This window comes from Vigna unguiculata, chromosome 5 (assembly GCF_004118075.2).
Source record: "Vigna unguiculata cultivar IT97K-499-35 chromosome 5, ASM411807v1, whole genome shotgun sequence".
NCBI classification, from domain to species: Eukaryota; Viridiplantae; Streptophyta; class Magnoliopsida; order Fabales; family Fabaceae; genus Vigna; species Vigna unguiculata.
In genome coordinates this window covers 46,173,377-46,186,956 of record NC_040283.1, presented here as the reverse complement: position 1 = coordinate 46,186,956, position 13,580 = coordinate 46,173,377, and the positions used below count along the sequence as shown (strand labels likewise).

Here is a 13,580-nt window from a genome sequence, read left to right as displayed (position 1 = left end):
AAACACAATAAAGGTCCAAAGCAAACACGGCCTCCACAATTGCATTAATAATTTAAAATAAAACTAAATATGTTTTTTTCCCTTAACTTTTTAAAATTAATCTATTAAATTAATTTAGTCTTTCGTCTTTCAAAATACGTAAATTTAATTATTTTAATCAAATTTTGTTGAATTTATTTGATATTTCAAACGTGTTTCATAATAATATTTAACTTAACATTCAAACAAAAATTGGTCAAACAGTATAAATAATTTAAATACAATCTTGAAATGTGTACAAAAATCAAATAAATCCAACAAAATTTGATTAAAATGACTAGATTCACATATTTCGAACGATAAAATACTAAATTAATCTAAAATTTTAAAATAAACTAATTTCAAAATTTAATAAACCAAAAACATATTTAACTCTTTAAAATAAATAATAAATAATAAATAATAATAATAATAATCTATCACACAACACAAGGTGAGTTGAAGTGTTGAGGTTGTCCATAGATACTTCCATTTTTTTTTTCCTTTCACTTTTCCTAGATTTGGGTCCAGTTACCAATCAAAAGTACTGCCCACGTCATCATTGGTGTCTGTTTCATACCTTATTTTTTTATTTTTATTTTTATTTGTTGAATGAATGAATAGTCATAGTTTATTTATATTCAGAGAACCTGTATATAGAGAAATTATAAACAGTTTTATTGTTGCCGTTCTTGACCCTTGATCATGGAGGGAACCAAAACAGTGCACTTTATTAGGGAGGCTTTTTCTTCCTTCAATACAAATAAATGCAGCCCTTTCAGTTTGAATTCTTCTCCATGGGTTTTAATTCTTGACTTTTAAAACACTGCTTTTTATTTCTATAGTTTTTAAATATTGACCCTTTTACAAGAGGAAAATATTTCGATTTTGGAGCTAAAGTTTGGGTAATAATTTAAAAGGGTAAATAATCGTCTCCAGCAAATATTAATATATTTCAATTTTAGTATAAGATGAAAAACACAATATTAATATAATAATTTTAATTTTATTAATTTTGTTTGAAGTCTATTAGCTTTTAATGTAAATAAATGTGTTTCATCTTAATACTTATCACATACGTCGTTTATTAAATGAAGAATTAAAGTTAAGATGTAATTAACTTCCAAAAGAATTATTAAAAATATTTTAAATTTATATAGAGCTTTAATTACATAATATTAATCTTAATTTTCTATTTAATATACATGTGTGTGCGCGCGTGTGAGAGTGAGAGAGAGAATTATTAAAAATCAAATACATATTTAATTACTTTAAGTATTAATAATATTCAAATAAAATTAATGAAATTTAAATTGTTTTTTTAATAAAATTGTAATTTTTATCGTATTAAAAGTTACATATTTCAATATTTATTATAATTTATTTCATTAAATTAAAAATATATATATCAATATTGATTATACTAACTTAATTATTTATCTTAGACACAAACTATTAACTTTAAGAATCCCATATAACAATCGTATTTGATTTTTTAAGGATGAAACAAGTCGTTAATTCTAGAGATTTGTCTTCACTTCCCGGATCCCAACGCAGAAAGTTCGGGATATTACACACGATTTTGGTTAATACAAAAATAAAATTTAATTAAAGACTTTAATTAGTTTTATTATGGGTGTAAATTTTTATATATGGTTAATCAATTAAAATCACGCGTAGTTTAACTTTTAAAATAATTGCCAATATAAGGTGGTTTACGATGAGAAGATACTATAAATAAATATCGTCGTTATTTAAAGATTTTCACACTAACATACTTTACAATTAAACTCTCTCTATCAGAAATATTTACTCAACATCTTATGATATTTTCAATGAAAAGTTATATCATTAAGTTTTTAACTTTTTCCTTAAAGTAATCTTTAACATCCAAATTGGTATAATTACCTATTTGAATTTATAGTTATTAAAAAAAGTGATCTTTAATTAACAAATTATATTCCGAATTTCATTTCCTCACAGAACATCAGAATAAAATAAAAGATAATAATACTATGACTTTCATCTTTTGACTCTCATTTTTTATTTTTTGACGTAGTTTAGTGTGAGTCATTAATTAATATATCATTATCTTTTTTTATGTAAGTTAAAAAATGGAAGTAATAATATAATTTTCCTAAAATAAAAAAGCAGTGAATAAAGAAGAAGAAGAAAAGCGTGTGTGCAACGGTGATATCAGGTGCCATGCCATGGTACCTTGACTAGAAAGTCATGGCTTTTCAATCTTTTGACTTTGTGTGGGAAAACAAATAGAAAACAAGGTTTGGGTCTAAACGCATTATTTTTCAGGTTCGTAGTTTAGACAAACAACAGTATCATTCGGTAATACATGTCACATATTTTCAATGCTTAATTCGAAGTAGTTGTGTGTCAGGTCAGAGGTGGATTAGGTACAAAATTTTGACGCTAAAACTTGTCACTTTCTGCAACTTTAGATAAGTGTTTGACACGATTTTCTTCACCCTTCTGAATTCACTAACCCATTTTTAATAATAGTTATAGAAAAAGTTCTCTAATCTTATTGCTTATTAGGTAATTACTTTCATACATGATCAATGAAGGTACCACGATGGGTGAAAAGTTAACGTGTAAGCTGAAAAAAACTTTAATAAAGGGGTGAAAAGAATGATCCAATTGATCCATAAACATTTGGCTAAAGAAACCAACCCTTCCACGCTCTTATTTTGTTTTTTTCTGTGTTGAGAATTAGTTAAAGAGAGACATCAAAGATCTCATAGTGTTTCTGTTGAGGTTGGATTTGGCTTGTTCCTCCTTTAGAATACCATTTGACTATTCTGAATTTCTTCGTGCTTATATATAAACACTTCTCTGCACCCAAATGTGGCCATTCGAGCAGAAGCTGTTTGTGTTAAAGAAGATTGAGAAAGGAAGATTATATGCACTTTTCATGTGCGATGTGCAGTTCTGCCAATAAAAGGATTATGCAGTGAAACTTCTTGCAGGGTCTTGGAGAGAATTTGCAGCACCTTTCCTAGCTCAGATTATCGAGTAAGTTATTTGGAATTGATCACATGCACTTCCACAGTCAAAAAATGTTCTTTCCTTGTACCCAACTCATTCTGTGTCAAAGGAAAACTTTTAAAAGTTCTTAGCAATTACACCACAGAAAACTGCTACACCTTCACTGCACGTGAAGGAGATTGCTTCTTCTGTGTATCTAACATCTAACATGCATATACATATATAACATCATGAACCATGAACCGTTAGAAACTACTTTCCTCTACGTTGAGTTGGTCCCGTATGTTTTATTTCTGGTTCAGTTACAGAACAAAATGCACAGAGTTGAATTTAAGGAGAATAATATGTGAACATTTCTTTGTTCTTGATTTTGCAGGTTAAAGATGGTCAAAGCTAGCAGCAACAACACCCTGGTGTCTGTTATAGTTATTGTAGCCTTGATTTTCCCAGAAGTAGTACATTCACAAGCCCTCTCACCTAGTGATTCTGTTGCAGGTAACATTTGGTTTCATCACAGATTCAATATATCGCTTCAGATTTTTTCAAATTGCCATGCACTTGGGGTTATTCGAGTTTACATTGATCTGAAAAGGATTAGGGATGTATGAACTTGTTAATGTTAATGGTATGATTGAAAAATCAGTTCCTTGTCAAATCTCATGAATTGTCCAATTGGGTAAGAATTAAATAACGTACACGACTGATAAACCTAAGGTGGAAAGCAACAACCTTAATTTGAGGGCAATACATCTTAGGTAAAAATCAAATGGAATTCCGTCTCTGTGATATGAATATGATATTCTTTAACGTTTTGCACCATTTATTATGTTGTCCTTCACGCATTAAAAAGCCATTAGAGCAGGTCACGCATTATCTATTTAATTTTGTATAAGACCAAATTAAGTGACTGATAGATATAAGTGACAGATTCCACTTGTTTAATTTTTTGCTATTAGCTGTGTCATTGACAGTGAGAGTTATTATGTTTATGCTTGATGCAGATAATGTGTCAGATACCATTACACAATCGGATAATACCATCAGAGTGGACCCTTTAGATCATTTCGAGAAATACAGAGGAGGGTTTAACATCACCAACAAGCACTATTGGAGTGTAAATCTCTCACCCTTTTTCCATGAATGTGATTTGTAGCATCAAAGATGTTGTTAACATGTTAACATTTTTGCAGTCGGTGATCTTCACTGGAGTATATGGATATGCAATTGGGGTGCTCTGCATTTTGTGTGGAATTGTGTATGGAATCTTTTCGGTAATAACCTTGGTTTGCCAAAGAAATGACAGAAGAAGGGTTAAGAAGGTCTTTCCCTGTAATTACAAGAGTTGTGATCCTTCAATTCCTTTGGCTATATTACTCACTACTTTTGCTATGTAAGTGATTCACCCCTTTCTCTCTAGCCTAAGTAACTATGTTATTTCTGAATAGAAGCATTTTCTTAAATAGCTACCAATGCAGAAAATGTTGGAGCAGTAGCTGCCGTGAGAACTCTAAAAACCTTGAAATTGACCTTTTTTTAAACTTTAGGCAAGAACTATATAGTCTTCCAAATTGAAACGGAATTGTCTTTAGCTTCAATTTTGTACACACTAGTTGGTTATCTAAAACCACAACATGAACACAATGGAAATAGATTCAAAGAAAGGCATGAACTGTGTTAATCAGTACCATAAATTTAGTTTTGAAAGTAATAACGAAAACAACATGGCTCTTGTTTTTGCAGAGCTGCAACTGGGCTAGTTCTTGCTGGGAGTGCAAGATTCCATTCTGAAGCTAAGAATGCTGTTAATATTATAATCAAGACAGCGAATGAGGCATCAGAAACGATACAAAACACAACAGGAGCGTTAAAAGACATGGAAAGTAACTTTATGGAAGCCAATGTCACTGCTGAGACATCCGTTGATATTGACTCCACTACTGAGAAACTTGATGATGCATCTGCAAACATTGAAAAGCAAGCCAGAAAGAATAGGCGCCTTATTAACAAGGGCTTGAAACTAGTGTAAGATTCCCCTCTATCTCTCCTATTCCAATCATATGTAAAATCAATAATGCATTTCGTGGCAATAAGGGAAATCTTTTGATTGCAGTTTTGTAACTACCACAGTGATTATAAGCATCAACTTGGTTGCTGTAATAGCTCTGTCAGGTATTTTCAGTTGTTCTATATGTTTAACATTAATGACTTGTATCTTTAGATTAATGAAAAATTGAAATCTCTACATCATATTTTTATTTTCTACAGATTATACATGATTCTCATAAAATGTTGGAAATTTTTGTGAACAGTTTCTGGAGTACTGAGGTTACGGCGGGCACTATACATGTAAGCAAGCTAAACTGTATTAGCTTGAAGTTATAGAAGCAAGTGTATTCATTTTTACATGTATCTTTTGTGTTGCAGATCTAAGATTTTGTTTTATAGTTTTCCTCTTCTTTTTTCACAGGCTTGTAATATTATGCTGGTTGATGACAGTGATATGCTGGCTACTCTTTGGGGTCTATTTCTTCTTAGAAAAGTAAATCGAAGTCCTTTCTTAATTACATAGGTTTTTCAACAGCGTAAATCCTTTTACTGCAATAGATATGTTTTAAGGTGGAAGTTAGAGTTAAATATTAAGAGTTCTTCTTTGTTACAGATTTTCTGGTGATGCATGCACAGCTCTTAACAACTTTCAAGAAAATCCCTATAACAACAGCCTAAGCTCACTCCTTCCTTGTGATGAATTGCTCTCGGCAAAATCAGTTCTATCTGATGTTAGTGCGGGGATCTACGACCTTGTTAATAAGGTAACTTCTGCAAAATCACAATTCACAAATGACACAACCAATCGACATAATAGTAGCATAAACTGAACCTTCTACTCATATAAATAAGAGTAAACATGAACTTGTTCCCTCAAATGACACAACCAATCAATTGGTAAAAAACAAGTCTAGTTCTTAAAATAAAGATTGTTGGTCTATTATTTGAATAATGTTGGTGTTCAATCCAACGTAGCCAGCTCATGAAGGAAGAGTAATGTTCTGGTTTTGGTCATTGTCAGGTGAATGCAAACATATCAGCCATGCAGGCAACATCAGATATGAATCTTGCTCATGTTTGCAACCCTTTCTCAGCTCCACCAAACTACTTATACCAGCCCGAGAACTGCCCTGCTAACACTATAAGAATAGGAGACATCCCAAAGGTAACATTTTCTTCATGAGTTCTATTTCTTCTTTTGATTATTGTTAAAAAGTGGACTTTAAGTCTAACTCAATCCCACAAAATTGATTTGTAAGGTGAATTTGCATCCACTTATATAATATGAATTGACCTTATTTCTAGCCAATCTAGAACTTCCAACACATTCCCCACACATAGGTATATATATCTCATGCATGAGACTAGACATCAATGAGTAGTCCGATAGTGGCTCGATAGCAGATAAAAACAGTAGACCTAACAAACATCACATAATTTCACCTTAAAAGTTGGTTTTGTGGGTTAAACTAGGCTTAAAATCTAATTCTTAACACTTTGAAGACCAAGATATACTAACACCACCGTTTCCTGTGAAGGCATTGAAACCATTCACTTGTCCGGATGCCATTGATGGAAGCTGTGACAGTTTGTATTACATTAGCGGCAGGGAATACACGAGAGTTGAGGCTTACACAAATTCAATTCAGGACGTGCTGAATGTGTATCCTAGTGTGGAACACTTGTTGGAATGCAAACTAGTAAAAGAAGCATTCTCTGAAGTCCTTTTCAACCACTGCAAGCCTTTGAAGAAATTTGCTGAGATGGTATGGCTAGGAATGCTGTTTCTTGCAGTGTTCATGGTGTTGCTAATTCTGCTGTGGACTATAAAAACTCGTCATGAGCATCGTTATAATCTTTCAGATGGTTCTGTGGAGCCTCATTTTGCACCAACCAAAGCCTTGGAATCAGGAACAGTTAAAGAGATCGTGATTTGACAGCATCTGAATTTATCAATAGTGAATTGTTTTATTAAAGATTTGATCCAAAAGAAGTTAGGAACAGGTTACTGGAATGCAAATGTGCAAGCAGCTTCCGATACAACAGTTGTAGCATGTACATAGCCAATACATACACAAGTCAAAAGATGAACCGAAGGTGTCCGAAATTTGCCTTTGGGTGATATATTTTTCACACAACTTTTGTTTAGAAGAGAATATGCACTTTGGGGAACAACCCCAACCAAATACTCTACCGATGTACAAAAATCATCCAACAATAGATGAATCAATATTTTTGTCCATTTGATTAGGTTTTCAGATCATATGAATCTAAGTCCTGTTATGTAATTAGGATGTTTTTAAGAATGACAACAAAATTTCCTACAATTGTTTGTAACTGTTTTAAGAATACAAAAAGAGTCAGTTTTATTAAGATTATCTACTTTTCTTTTCTTCCTAAATGTAAATTAATTTATTTAATTTGGATTATCTAATTTTCATATACTTACAATTTTCATAGTCAAATCGTCTTTCTTTCACTTTTTTTTCTTTTAGCTCAATGAATCTTTTTTCTTTTTAAACTCTAATACTTTCTTTTTATCTTTTTCCTTTCTTATTTTTTAATTACTCCCTTTCATCGAATTTGGCCAAAGAAGTCTTCATTCCCCAGAGACCCACGTTGGAATCTAAAGCGACGTCGTTCCAATTAACGTATACCCTTCTTTTTCATTCCTTCAGACGGGATAATTATGCTTATACACGGTTTAAAAATTAATTTTGAATCGTAAATTTAAGTAATATATAGTATACAATCTAAACAGTCAAAAAATTTTAATTTAAGATATATTTTTAAATTACACAACTAAAAAAAAAGATTGTATAATTTATAATACATTTTTAAATTTTACAATTCAAAAATATATTGTAACGGAACAATTCAAAGTAAATATTACAAGACTTCTTAAATTTTGTGAAATTGACATTCTAGAAAATTTTTGGATCATTCAATCTTCTGGATTGAAGCTAGAATCCTGAAACCCATGAAGTGATATTTTTGACGTTTGTCTGGATATATTCACTTGTAGGAAGAAAACAAGGGGGTGGGAAAAGTAATTAGTTTACTGGACAAACAAAATTTGGTCCAGCTTGCAATCTGGTGTTGAACATGCGATTTGTAATTGACAATTACTTTTGCAAATCCATGATTTCCACTTTCACCTTCATTGGAGTTGGAAAGATCTAAAATATCTCTCTTAAATTTTGGATCATGAAATTCAGAAATATTTTCCAAATTATATAATCTTAAATATATATATTTTCAGACAAAAAAATATCATAAATTGTATAATTTGAAAATATTTTCTACATTATATAATTCAAAATATATGTTTAAATTTTAAAATTTTGTAATTTGTTATGTATTTTCAAATTATACAATGTATTCAAATGCATAATGTTATTCTATATTCTAAAATGTATTCAAATTAGATAATTCAGAATATATTTTTTGAATTTTATAATTCAAAATGCATTTTCTTAATCTGAAATTCCAAATTTCATAATATATGATTACAAATTTCATAATTTAAAAATATACTATAAATTGTTTTGCCTATAACGTATTTCTGGATTAAACAAAGGATTGTATCAGAATTACATAATCAAAAATGCATTTTTGAAAATAGGTAATGTAAAATATATACCTAAGTTGTATGATTCAAAAAAATCTTTCCTTAAAATATGTAATCCAAATTTGAATTTAAAAATGTATTATAGATATAAAATATTTAGGGTTTAAGATTTCAAAATGTATTATAAATCTATGATGTATTATGGATGTATAAGTATATTATATTTGTTAATGAAATTATACATGTATAATATACTTCTGAATTGCGAAATTCAAAATAGATTTACATGCAATTTAAAATGTTTTCCGCCCTTCCAGAAACAATGAAGAAGGTAGACTTGGTAAGAGAAGTAATAAAATAATTCCATGAAATTCAACCCATAGTCATCAATGTAATACAGTAGTAACGATAGAATTGAGCGGAAAATGGACAAGAAAAGTAGTGTTTCCGGTGAAAATGGTGATGGGTGTTCGTTTCCGGTGAAGCTCGGTGATTGTTTAGAAGAACTTGTTAGGTTCAGTTTCAGTTCTTGCACTCACCATCTCAATCTTTCTTCCCAATTCTGCTCCACCCTTCTCAAAGATGACCCAACATACCCATCATCCTCACACTCACAATCACAACCAGATGGTACTTGCATACTATTGTGTTTCGTGTGTTTTCTGTTAAAGATGTTTTCTTTATGTGTGTATCCTCGAATAACCGTCCAAATTCTTGAGTGAAACAGTCAACACAACTTATATGCATCTTTTAACTGTTTTTGCAGATTCTTTGGAAGGAGTGCCACCGTATCCCTTGTACAAGCGTCTGGCTTCAGCTCTGTTGAGGTGTATTGATTCTGGAACGTTTTGTAGGACTGGCAGCAATTTAGCCATGGGCCATGAATTTGAAGATTCTTCCATACAGCAGAAACAACGAGAGTGGCAAAAATTGATTCTGGAGAAGGGGTTTGAAATTGTAAATGTAAATAGTGCTGTGTTAACTGATTCATTTCTCCACTTTGTTGAATGCATAAGCTTGTTTCAGTATTGTGTTTCGTTTCCACAGGTTTTGAAGGGTGTTTCCTTTGAACTCCACGTCCAAGAGCCTTTCTTTTCACAGCTAACCGGTATTTGTCAGTCTGTACTTTATTTGAATATGTTGTTCTATGTAATGAGGACGGGAAATTATGTGCTTTTGCTGAACTGTGTTGCTTGGTAGAAAAAATTTATCTATTGACACTTAAAGAAAGAATAAAAACTGCACCCAAAGTACCTTGATTTTAAGAACAGGACATTCTCATTCCTACTGCAATATATGTGTACAAAGTCTTATGGAGTATGGTATTATTTCTTGCAGATGGCCTAAAAACAATTGAAGGGAGGTGTGCTAGTGGGAAGTGCAATAGGTTCAATTTATTTACTTTTAATTAAAAATATGTTCTTAGATATGCACAACTGTAATCTTATTCAATAATTCATCATGGAGTCACATTTCCTCCACTATAGAAGAGTGGCACACTATCATGCACGTGATTCTAATCGAGTTAGTGCTAGACCACCAAATTAAATGTTGCGTTCTGAATTTTGGAACTGAGTCTTCTAGATGTAAAATACATATGGAAGGCCATTTTACTTTTAATTTTTTTTTCTTTAGCGTTTTAACCCCAAATTTGGTTTCTAGGATTAAATCAGGAAATCTGATTCTCTTTAACAAGTCTGTGGTGTTCGAAGTTCAGGTACTGCTTTTGTGTGGTTAATAATTTGCTTCATTCTGTAATGGTTTTTCTTTGCATTTCTCTCTTAACTGCATTAATGCTTTGCTGTGCAGGGAGTAAGACGGTATCCAACATTCTTTGCCATGTTAGAGGCAGAAAGCCTTGACAAAGTTCTTCCAGGAGTTGAAAGTGGGGAAGAAGGTACTGAATATCCTTCTTATAGACAAAGAAGGGGAATTGGATTGTGTATCTACTAGACAAATAGCCATTCTAAGAGTTATTCAACTCCAAATGAACTAACTAAGTACTCGAAGTGGTTATTTGTTCTCAAAATTGTGTTTATAATCCCGAAAGTTTTTAAGATGAAAGAACCACCATTTAATCTGTCTTAGCTTAATCATTTCCAGATTTATATGGATTCTTCCAGAATAACACTTGGATAGCATTACAGGTGTAAAAGTCTACCGGAGGTTCTACACAGAGGAGCAGGAACGTGAAAATGGTGTTCTTGCAATCATTGTTTCAAAATTCACCCCTCAACCCTACGATTCTTTGGCTAGCTTATTCTGTGTGGGTTCAATTTCCTTTGATACCATATTAAATTTCCTCTTATTGAATTTGAAAATCATCTATAACTCCTTTAAAAAGGCTGCTTCCACTTTGTTGTATGCATGATTAATTATTGGTTTGATGTTGTCTTTGATTTGCGAAAGTTGAATACTAAACCTATGATCATAGTATTTATTTCATATGGAGAATAACAATGGTTAACTTAATAATTAGTAATTATTCACTGATCTGTTGCATAGGAGGGACAGAAGCAGTACCATGGCTGCTGATGCATTCCTACTTACATGTGTTCATGGTAATACTCAAATGTTCTCGTATAAAAATTCTTTAGTATAGTTTCTGACTATTGCGTTGTCCTACTTTTGTATAGGGATTAAGCTATGAGGGTGTTCAAGGCCTTCTAGGTCTGATGCAGACCACAGGAACAATTTCTGACGCACTACCTCCGCCAATATCAACTCTATTAGCCTCTTTTAATATACCCTGCACTCCAAATGTAAGAACTTGAAGAACAATGAGTGATAAGATTCTGGAGAACTTTTCACTGTTTTCCCTATAATAAGTTTTTGTAGTCTCTATAGGACGATGCTATTGATGCTCTAAGTCAAATTTTATATGTGCACTTATATGATCATTATTCAGGAAAATGGCTTGAGTCATGGAGCTCGTGCGTTGGCCAAGCATGCTTGTAGGAGTGCCAGTAGTTATTGGGGTTCTCTAAATGGAAACGGTAAGGGTTCTTTTTTTTGAAATAAAATATTTTTAGATATATGTTTGTGTTTTCCTTTTGATTTCGATGCATTGGTTGTCTATGTTTGTTGGCTCATGGAATCTGTTTCCGATGGAATTTGATAAGGTTTAAAACTGGAACTTAATGGAATTACAGCGTACACTCAAATTTGGTAGATGAACTTTCCAACCAGCCTTATTCAAGGCTCTTCTCTGAAAAAACAATTCTCAGCTCTGATTACCAGAATAACAAAATAAGCATGAAACACTGTTAATCATATTGGGAAAACTCCTCAACCGAAGGAATGATAATAAGACACAACATTGGTTCGACACCTCTTGCCTCTATGACTATTTAAACATCTCAAGAAGATTGCAAGTTTTGTCAAACTTGAAAACCTTCTCATTTCACAAGAGACTCTCCACTTAAGTGACCTCACACTTGTGGATTCCTCACTCTTCTCTTGAATTTGAATGCATTAACTCTTCATGAGACTGCCTACTCTTCACATTCCCAAGACCCTTGAAAATTCACATCTCTTGTAATACGAGCCTTGAATGAATTTCATAATCGAACCACCTCTTAATCCTTCTTTATTTCTAACAAAACGTAATTCCTATCGTCAAAAAGAAAAACAACACATACCTTCTGTAACTACACCACATACAAATAAATAACTGCTACATAATTATCCTACTATATTATTTCCCTACGGCTACCCTACATAACTGCGCCACATTCAATTAGTTAACTACAACAAAATCCATGTTTTGAGCTTGACATCTTGACTTTGGGCTCAAACAAAATTTGTCTGAAGATTTTATCTGAGTTAGCTTCACTATGTTTGCTGGAATGTTTAGTGAACGTATTAATAGTGTGCACTGCTTTCAAATAACTTGATCACGTTTTCACTGATCCTGTCTTTTTCAATGTTCTTCTAGATTCTAATAAAAATAGGCTTGCAAAGGATGCCATTAACCGCTTAATAGCACATTGTTGTTGGCTGAATGTGCATATTGTCCCACCGCATGGAGTTGTCTTTGAAATAAGGGTTGCCGATGGATATGGTGCCCGCTGGAATGAAGATGGAAGTAAGGTGTGTGGATACCCACTAAGTTCTGGTATTTATCTGCTTCCATATTGGTTAATGCATGACATACCGTCCTATCTTGTCTCATAATTTGAAGTATGACAACATGTTCAACCTTAAGCATTTTGATGTAACTACTGTTAGACTCATCTAATATTCAATGCTGGGAGTAAGGTTTAAACCTGGAGAAAAGTTTGTACTTTTCAAGCAGGATTCGTTTTTATCAAGCACTTGTCAATTAAAATAAAATTCTCAACCTAATTCTTTTCAATGTTTTTTGTTTTTTTTTTTTTTGTATTTTCAGTTTATTGGATTTTTAGAGCCTTACATGCAAGATGGTCACTCAAAGGGATGGAAGCACTAGTTATGCTAGCTAGACAACAGCAACTGCAGCTTTGTAATTGAACGTCACAAATTTTCCTCTTTTATCTTTTGATGGAGCTGTGTTATGGTACAGTATTTGTTTTTTATCTCTTGACTATAGTTAACACTCTAGTCTGTATCTCAGAGTAATCTACTTAAGGAGACTTCTGTATATAGATAGATGATTTAGTCAGTATAAATGCTACTTGTTTCATCTTGTACTTTTCAGAAGAAGTGTCTGTTTAGCCCAACTTGATCATTAAAAGATGCTGACAATTTCCATTATGACTCCTTTTTATTGGGTCCGTAAGCTCCTTTTTATCTTTATCCATATGACTTCTAGTAGTTTTGGGTCCTTGACATTGCCATATTGGGGCTTCATGGTCGGTTTCATATCTTGTGTCTTTTATTCCTTTTCTTGTCGGCGTTTACATGAGCACATGTTGTGAAACATTTCAAACAACTAAAGCCATCATTTCACTTGGTAGAGGTG

At 32.3% G+C, this 13,580-nt stretch overlaps 2 protein-coding genes across 2 annotated transcripts; both read left to right on the top strand.

The window, feature by feature from the left end:
- The first annotated feature begins 2,676 nt into the window (after positions 1–2,676).
- LOC114183598 lies at positions 2,677–7,440 on the top strand. Its single transcript, XM_028070677.1, has 11 exons — positions 2,677–3,048; positions 3,398–3,516; positions 4,023–4,135; positions 4,212–4,411; positions 4,762–5,043; positions 5,132–5,190; positions 5,331–5,367; positions 5,489–5,560; positions 5,681–5,831; positions 6,089–6,232; positions 6,606–7,440. Exons 2-11 carry the CDS (start codon positions 3,405–3,407, stop codon positions 7,002–7,004), a joined length of 1,569 nt encoding a protein of 522 aa, XP_027926478.1. The 5' UTR covers positions 2,677–3,048; positions 3,398–3,404; the 3' UTR covers positions 7,005–7,440.
- A 1,550-nt stretch (positions 7,441–8,990) lies between these two features.
- LOC114183748 lies at positions 8,991–13,372 on the top strand. The gene is made up of 11 exons (XM_028070878.1): positions 8,991–9,268; positions 9,405–9,601; positions 9,686–9,746; positions 9,977–10,025; positions 10,301–10,355; positions 10,448–10,535; positions 10,786–10,904; positions 11,275–11,400; positions 11,547–11,634; positions 12,576–12,730; positions 13,029–13,372. The coding sequence occupies exons 1-11, from the start codon at positions 9,064–9,066 to the stop codon at positions 13,086–13,088; spliced, it is 1,203 nt and encodes a 400-aa protein (XP_027926679.1). The 5' UTR covers positions 8,991–9,063; the 3' UTR covers positions 13,089–13,372.
- The last annotated feature ends 208 nt before the right edge of the window (positions 13,373–13,580 follow it).

Bases quoted from the DNA above. Each gene is read 5' to 3' on its own strand.
- LOC114183598 (XM_028070677.1), top strand. From the start codon at position 3,405: ATGGTCAAAGCTAGCAGCAACAACACCCTGGTGTCTGTTATAGTTATT. The intron at 5,191-5,330 runs GTATTTTCAGTT...TTTTGTGAACAG, and splicing joins TGCTGTAATAGCTCTGTCAG to TTTCTGGAGTACTGAGGTTA. The intron at 5,832-6,088 runs GTAACTTCTGCA...GGTCATTGTCAG, and splicing joins TCTACGACCTTGTTAATAAG to GTGAATGCAAACATATCAGC.
- LOC114183748 (XM_028070878.1), top strand. From the start codon at position 9,064: ATGGACAAGAAAAGTAGTGTTTCCGGTGAAAATGGTGATGGGTGTTCG. The intron at 10,026-10,300 runs GTTCAATTTATT...TTTGGTTTCTAG, and splicing joins GCTAGTGGGAAGTGCAATAG to GATTAAATCAGGAAATCTGA. The intron at 11,635-12,575 runs GTAAGGGTTCTT...ATGTTCTTCTAG, and splicing joins GGGTTCTCTAAATGGAAACG to ATTCTAATAAAAATAGGCTT.